The 8,315-nt window shown below is 48.7% G+C and overlaps 1 protein-coding gene across 1 annotated transcript in view; it reads right to left on the reverse strand.

Moving 5' to 3' along the window:
- The window catches only part of CLP1 (cleavage and polyadenylation factor I subunit 1), a 28,108-nt gene extending 21,336 nt beyond the window's left edge, over window positions 1-6,772 (reverse strand). Inside the window, exons 1-2 of the mRNA XM_030186191.1 lie at window positions 6,730-6,772; window positions 5,291-5,933 (exon numbers count right to left, since the gene is read on the reverse strand). Of these exons, the coding sequence (XP_030042051.1) occupies window positions 5,291-5,899 (609 nt within the window). The 5' untranslated portion in view covers window positions 5,900-5,933; window positions 6,730-6,772. The remainder of the gene's footprint in view (window positions 1-5,290; window positions 5,934-6,729) is intronic.
- Window positions 6,773-8,315: the final 1,543 nt, after the last annotated feature.

Here is an 8,315-nt window from a genome sequence, read left to right on the forward strand (position 1 = left end):
GTTTTCCTGAATCAAGGGAAGAAGGGTGCCCAGGGAAACCATCCTGAACTTTTCTGACAAGAAATTTGTTCAGGGCCCTTAGGTCTAGGATGGGATGCATCCCCCATTTTCTTTTGCACAAGGAAGTACCTGGAATAGAATCCCAGCCCTTCTTCCCCTGGTGGAACGGGTTCGACCGCTTGGGCCTGTAGAAGGTGGAGAGTTCCTCTGCAAGTACCTGCTTGTTCTGGGACCTGTAGGACTGAGCTCCCAGTGGGCAATTTGGAGGCTTGGATTCCAGAATGAGGGTGTATCCTAACTGGACAATTTGAAGAACCCACCGGTCGGAGGTTGTAAGAGGCCACCTTTGAACTTCCCCCCAGCTGGCAAGTCATCCGGTACGGACACGTTTACTGAGGCTATGTTGAACTGGAGCCAGTCAAAAGCCCGTCCCTTGCTTTTGCTGGGGAGTCGCAGTGGACTTAGGCGCATGCTGCTGACGAGAACGAGTGCACTGGGACTGAGCCTGGGCAGGCTGCCAAGAAGCAGGAGTGTACCTACGCCTAGCATAGGAATAGGGAGCACTCCTCTTCCCTCCAAAAAACCTCCTAGATGAGGAGGTAGTAGCAGAAGACGTCTGGTGGGAGAGAGAATCCATAGCATCATTGTGCTTCTTGAGCTGATCAACCAGATCCTCTACTGTCTCACCAAAAAGGTTATCCCCCCGGCAAGGAACATCCACCATCAGCTGCTGGACCGAATGATCCAGGTCAGAGACACGCAGCCATGAGAATCTGCGCATCACTATACCTTGGGCAGTGATCCTGGATGCTACATCAAAAGTGTCAAACGTACCCCTGGCCAGGAATTTTCGACACGCCTTCTGCTGCCTGCACCTGGCGAAAAGGCTCGGCCTGCTCCGGAGGGAGCACATCAACCAAGCTAGACAGTTGCCTCACCGAGTTCCACAAGTGGATGCTCGTGAAGAGCTGGTATGTCTGGATTTTGGCAGCGAGCTCAGCAGCCTGATATGCCTTCCTCCCAAAAGAGTCCAAGGTTCTAGATTCTCTGCTTGGGGGCGCCGAGGCATAGTCCCTAGTACTCTTGGCTCTTTTCTGGTGCATTTAAATGCAGCTCTACAGATAGGAGGTTACAGCAAACACATTCCACAGGTCTTAAGCCCTTACAAGTGTTGCCCCTACAGAATTCTTTTGCTCCGTTACAGCACTGTGATGTTCCTGAAAATAGAACTGAAGCCGAAGAAAAAGCAATGAAGGTGAAACAAACAGATATGAAATTACCCAAAGAGAACAGACACCCCCAAATCACTAATGTTGAAACACATACTAGGAAATGTAGACGGAAAGCAATGACCACAAATGCTGGCAGTCTAAGCAATAAAGTTCATGACCTTCAAGCCCTGATGTTGGAGGCAGACTTAGATGTTGTTGCAATCACTGAGACGTGGCTCAATGGTTCCCATGAATGGGATGCAAACATACCAGGCTATAATCTATTTAGGAAGGATAGAGATGGTTGTAAAGGTAGAGGAGTAGCTCTGTATGTGAGAAATGATATTGCAGTGACTAAAATGACAAGGACCTGGGGAAAGGAAGAAGTGATATGGATCACCTTAAAAATAGAGGATAGAACCTCTGTCCACGACACAAATGGAGGAACTAGATAAAGATCTGATCGCAGACATTCAAAAGTTGGGAAAGAAGAGAGAGGTTCTGTTGATGGGAGATTTCAATCTGCCGGATGTAGATTGGAAGGTTCCGTCTGCGGAATCAGAAAGAAGTAGAGAGATTGAAAAGCATCCACTAAGTGCTCTGCTCAGACAAATGGTGACGGAACCCACGAGGGAGGGAGCGACGCTGGATCTGGTGCTCACAAATGGGGATAGTGTGTCAAATGTCCGAGTGGGTGCCCACCTGGGTAGCAGTGACCATCAAACAGTTTGGTTTGATATGACGGCTGAAGTAGAGGGCGGCCACTCAAAACTAAAGTCCTGGATTTCAAGCATGCTGACTTCAGTAAAATGGGGGAATACCTGAAGAAGGAGCTGATGGGCTGGGAGGACAAATGAGAAGTGGAAGGACAGTAGCCCAAGCTGAAAGAAGCTATAAATAGGGCCAAAACCTTTATGTAAGGAGAGTAAATAAAAGCAAGAGAAAAAGGAAACCGATGTGGTTCTCCAAGCAAGTGGCCAAGAAAATAAAGGCCAAAGAGTTGGCATTCCTGAAATACAGAAGAAGAGGAACACAGAGAGGAATACCGGATGAAACTGAAAGAAGCCAAGAGAGAGATACGTCTGGTGAAAGCGCAAGAAAGAATGGCTAGAAATGTAAGGAAGGGTGACAAAAATTTCTTCAGCTATATTAGTGAAAGGAGGAAGACTAAAAAAGGAATTGTGAGACTAAAAGATTCTGCAAACTGCTATGTAGATACTGATGAAGAAAAAGCAAATTTGCTAAATAGATACTTTTGTTCTGTTTTCACAGAAGAAAATCCTGGAGAAGGACTGCAGTTGACAGGCAAAAGTACAAATGAGAATGGAGTGGATACAGCACCGTTCACGGAAGAGAGTGTGTATGAACAACTTGAAAAGCTAAAGGAGGACAAAGACGTGGGACCGGACAGGATCCACTCCAGGATATTGAAGGAGCTCAGAGAGGTTCTGGCGGGTCCTCTTGACGATTTGTTTAATAAATCCTTGGAGAGGTTCCGTGGGATTGGAGAATGGCGGATGTGGTCCCTCTTCATAAAAGTGGTGATAGGGAAGAAGCTGGAAACCACAGGCCAGTAAGCCTCACTTAGTTTATTGGAAAAGTAATGGAAGCGATGCTGAAGGAAAGGATAGTGAATTTCCTGGAAGCCAATAGTCCACCACCATGGAATTGTGAGGTAGCTCAGACCTCATCAATCCAGGCTCCCCGTGGATTCGATATTGGGATTCAGTCTTTTTTGGGATCACGGGATTAGACAGAGGGAACGACCAGTTTCGCATAAGAACTTCCTTGAGTACATTATGCAAAGGAGCCGTTGCAGCCTCTCTAGGCAGAGGATAATCCAGGACCTCGAGCATCTCAGCCCTGGGCTCATCCTCAACCTCCATAGGGAAGGGAATAGCCACAGCCATTTCCCGGACAAAGGAGGTGAAGGATAAACTCTCCGGTGAAGAAAGTCTCCTTTCTAGTGGAGGGGAAGGTTCAGAAGGAATCCCACAGGACTCGTCAGAAGAAAAGTACCTGGGATCCTCCTCTTATTTATTTATTTGCTACATTTGTATCCCACATTTTCCCATGTGGCTTACATAGAGAGGGCGTTTGCAGACTCCGGTGTGAACAAATACAAAGTGATGTTGTGGTAAGATAAAGTTCATGTGGCACAGCCACATTAGGGCATCGTATACCTCCCACGAACGCTCATCTTCAGTAATGGACAAGACATCCCTCAGAGCAGTCCAAAACTGAGCCTGCCTCGATGCCGAGGAACGACGTCCTCGATGGCGGTGCCAAGAAGTCGACGCCTGCCTGGACTCCGGTGAAGCTTCCTCCACCGACGTTGAAGGAGAGTCGACCTGGGTGGCAGCTGACAGTGACGGTTGGGGACCTCACCACAGGCGAAGGGCCAGATGCCTCTGCAGCAGACGGTACGGAAGGCGCAAGCACCCCCGACACCGAAGCAGACTGGCGCAGCAACCCTTCCAGAAGCTCTGGAAGCAGGGCCTTGATGCGCTCGTCAAGAGCCGCCGTTGGACAAGGCTGCGGGGTCGGTAAAGGAGCCGGTGGCAGATTCTGTCGAGGCTCAGGAGCAGGTACCGGGCTGCTAGGCCGACACATCGGCACCTCCTAAATGGAGGGAGAGCGATTCTCTCGGCGCCGACGCTTCTCGGGTGCCGAATCCCTCGATGCCCAGAGCTCCTGGCACTGTGTGTCGAAGCAGAATGATGAACGGTGCTCCTTCGCCTTCGCTCGACGCCGTCATTGATACTCCTTGGTACCAATGAGGAAGACGTGGAATCCTCATGTCTCCTCGGGGCTGGGTCTGACAAAGGTCGGTCCCGGGGGGCCTGCATAACAGGAGGCCTCCAGACAGGTGGAGACCCACTCGATGCCTCACTGCTCCCAGCACGAGTTGGTTGTTCCACAGCCATTACCGCTCCCAATATCGATGCGTCCCTCGATGTTGAAGGACCGGACAGAGCCCCAAAAAGCTTCTCTCGTTGGGCCTCTCGAGATGCTTGGGTCCGTTTCTTCATGAAAAGATGGACTGCAAGCGGCTGGGCTATGGTCAGGCCCAAGGCACGATAGATCACGCGGTACCCGAGATAGTCTGGTTGCACAGAGTACAACGTTTAAAGCCGCTGGGTGTCTTTGATGACATGGAAGAAAAAACAGCTTTGGAGAAATCAAAAGACATGATTGTGCCTTTGAAAAGAAGAAAGGCACAAAAGAAAAAGGGGTAAGACCCGACTGAGCGGCCTAAAACACAGCTGCTTCGAACAAGAAAGAAAACTTACAAAACAGGTCTAAAAAATTAAGAAAAAATACGGGAAGGTAAAAGTTAAAAAAAAAAAACAAACAAAGAAATGACGCAAATCGTCGAAAGACTCTTCCTGGGCCAAAAAACGAAGAGACAAACTAAAGTACGCTGTCTCTCTGCCGCGGACAAGAAAAAACTGAGCGGGAACGCTCACGCGACGGGCAGGAAGTCGTCCGCGCATGTGCGCGCCAGAAGGCTCTGACAAAACTTTTAAAATTTTGCTCTGAAAAAATTTCCGGTTTCCTGGGCCACCATGGACGCCGACTCACATGTGAACAAGCAGCCTGCTTGTCCTCGGAGAAATTCATTTTTACACCCTTGACAACATACCTGCTTCATGAAAAGCCAGGAGATTGAAAGGAAATTCCAGAATTGAAAAACAGAGCCAAAAAATGTTAAGGGGTTAGTATTTGACAAAGCTCAGAGCCAGATGGGAGCTCTTGAGATGCTTGCAGAGCTGACTTCCTTCCGTTTCCAGTAGATGTAGCAACAGAGTGGTTCCCATGTTGAAACTACTGAGCTGCCATACCTAGAGGCAACAGCACTGTCTGTGCTGCAAGACCTGCCTTCACAAACTGTACTCCCTAAAAATCACCAGTACTATTAAAAAGTTGTATAACTAGTGTGCTGCCTAGTGCGCTAAATATGTGCAAATAAACTTGGGAGGAAGGCCTGTAGGAAGAGGCACAGTTTTCATATCAAAGCCATTTATCACTGCATCTTCATATCCCACCCCACTCTGCCATTCCCTAGATATCCTCACCTTGTTGTACAGTTTAATGTTGGTGCCAGGAGTAGTTGACCCAAAGTGATATACCAGTGGTGCCTGTACTGAGAAGCCCTCCTCCACATCTGCTGGGCGCTCAATGTATAGAGCTCCCATGGTCCCTGGGATGGAGATGGCACCCTGCCCCACATCTAGATCCACAAAAGTGGGCCGCCGCCCCATGCGCACACCATAGTTCAGCAGCAAACGACATACAGTGGACTTGCCAACATCAGTCGGTCCCACTACCATCACCCGAGGCCCTCTCTCATCCTCCTTCTCTGCCTGCTGCCTCATCTGCTCAAGTGCAGTGTGTGTATTGAGATATAGCAGCATAGGTGTGTCCTTGGAAATGTAGGCCACCTCAGTATGCCCACTCAGTTGCACAGTGCATCCATGCCAAGTGAACACTGCCACCTTACAACCAGCATCAAAGTTAAATTTCTTGTTGCGGGTCAGCTCAGTGCCAAAGACTTCAGCCATGCCTGACAGGAGTTCCAGCTGGACTGTCTGCGATGCTTCTACTTCAAAGCGCAACTCTGTCTCTTTCTCTAGTTCATACTTTACTGCTGCTGTTCGCTTCTCCTCACCTGACTCCTCCGCCATGATTTGTGTGAAGCAGTGCCCACAGTTGTTGTACCTTTGGTAAGGTAAGAAAATAGAGCATGAAAATCTATACAGGATCAGGAACTAAATGGTAAACTGTGGGTTGAATCAGAAAACCACCAAGTTCAAGTACACAAAAGATTAGTCCAGAGGTTAAAACTGTTTTTTATGTAGTTGTTTGTCTTTAGCATATTTTAGGATTCCAAATAAGAATTGGTCCCAAACTGCGATAACCCCAAATGCCAAAACATTTCTTCCTTTCCAATTTATTAAATCTACATTCATTTGAGCTCATCCAGTGGTGTCTTTGGAACTTTATTTATTGCTTTAGAAGTCACTAACAATCAGCTGTTTCTGATCATATGCTGTATTTCATCTTTAAATCAACCTTAACTTCATTTCACCACGTCTTTAATTTTTCCTTATGATCATTATGACATAGGTGCAGCAGAACACGGTTTCAACTGTCGAGATGGGGGGGGGGGGGGCGGTAAGAATAAAAATGCACAGGTGCCAACTCTGTGGATACAGAGAACCTCTAATACTGAGCAAATGTCTTTATTCTGTCTATGGAAGTGCAATTTGTGTTGTGTTTAGTACCCCAATGATTCTCAAATGTTGGCGCCTACCACATTGTGGGACAAAAAGTCGAGAGAGCCACAGCCCCTAAGACCCATATCGTGCCACCGCTTATGGCGTGAAAAGATGACACGAGCGATATTATAAAAGTATCCAGACCAACGTATTATCCATATTCGCCCAATCGTTCCGCTGCCGAATCCCCAGAAGATCGAAACGAGACAAACCGAACAGAGAGAAGAATCACTCACCGGGAAAACCGCAACACACTCGAACGAACAGGCCGCAAGCAACGACATCACTTCCGGCGCGACACGACGAGTGGGATGGGCACAGACCGGAAGTATCTACTGTTTAGAAGGCAACATGCTGCTTCTTGTTCAAAGCTCTCTAAATAGCCAGGACTGAGGAAGAACTGAGCGATTGGAGCCTGTACGGACAGAGCAGCCCTGGCGCAGACACGTTCACGCAAGTCGGTATAGACGTCAGTTTGCAGCGCCAGGAAATAAAAGTTTCTTACCTGTAAAAAATAGTTACTTACCTGTAACCAGTGGTGTACTGGTAAATGTTTAACGACAGGCTTTTTCCCCGGTCCACCTCTGCGCCCCACCCCACCCCAAATTGCAGAGCTGGCTATGGCCGGGGAAAGAGCCTGGGGTGGGGGTGCAATGCATTACTCCAAGAAAAAAAATAAATAAATGTAACATAGTAGATGGGCAGAAAAAGACCTGCACGGTCCATCCAGTCTGTCCAACAAGATAATTTCAGGTATGCTACTTTTTGTCTATACCTTACCTTGTTTTGTATCCCAGGTTCCAATCTAATTCATGTTTAATGTGGGATAAAATGCCATAAATAAGTAAATAAATATAAACTTTTAAAGTTGAGCACCGGATTCTCAAAGTGGACATATTCCAAACACTATAATGAAAATAAAATTATTTTTTCTACCTTTGTTGTCTGGTGACTGGTTTTCTGATCATGCAGACCCAGTATCCGATTCTGCTGCTATCTGTCCTCTTAACTCCGTTTCCAGGGCTTCCTTTCCATTTATTTCTTTACTTTCCGCCTTTCTTCTTCATTTCTTGCCCTAAATCCTTAAGTAAAAGCTGGGTCCTCCGCAGACTTGACTGTCCAGTGGATCCAGCTTCTGCCTATTCATCCATGTGCAGTTTTTCTCCTCTTCCTTTTCCCTCATCTCATCTCCTTCCTCACTCTTCCCTCTCCTCCACCCATGTCCAGCAACCCTCCTCTCTCCCCTGCCCTCCCCTCTGCTCCACCCATGTCCAGCAACCCTCCCCTCTCCACCCATGTCCAGCAACCCTCCTCTCTCCCCCCTGCCCTCACCTCTCCTCCACCCATGTCCAGCAATCCTCCCCTCTCCCCTGCCCTCGCCTCCATCCACCCATGTCCAGCAACCCTCCTCTCCCCTCCATTCACCCATGTCCAGCAACCCTCCTCTCCTCCATCCACCCATGTCCAGCAACCTTCCTCTCCCCCTGCCCTCCCCTCCATCCACCCATGTCCAGCAACTCTCCTCTCACCTGCCCTCCCCTCCATCCATACCCAGCGATTCTCTTCGCTCCCCTGCCCTCCCCCTCCAGCCACCCATACCCAGTGATTCTCCTCGCTCCCCTGCCCCCCCCCCCTCCAGCTACCCAGGTTGTCCTGTGGATTCTTCAGGGCAGGCAGGAAAGATCCCTAGTCTTTCCTGCCTGCTGCTGGCGCTGACTCCCATGGTGCTACTGCATCGCTCTTCAAAATGGCCACCGAGACTTACAAGGGCGGCCTCCAAGACTTCAGCAGAAGTCTCGCGAGGCCGCCGCTGGAAGTCTTG

Source organism: Microcaecilia unicolor, chromosome 1, assembly GCF_901765095.1.
Source record: "Microcaecilia unicolor chromosome 1, aMicUni1.1, whole genome shotgun sequence".
NCBI classification, from domain to species: Eukaryota; Metazoa; Chordata; class Amphibia; order Gymnophiona; family Siphonopidae; genus Microcaecilia; species Microcaecilia unicolor.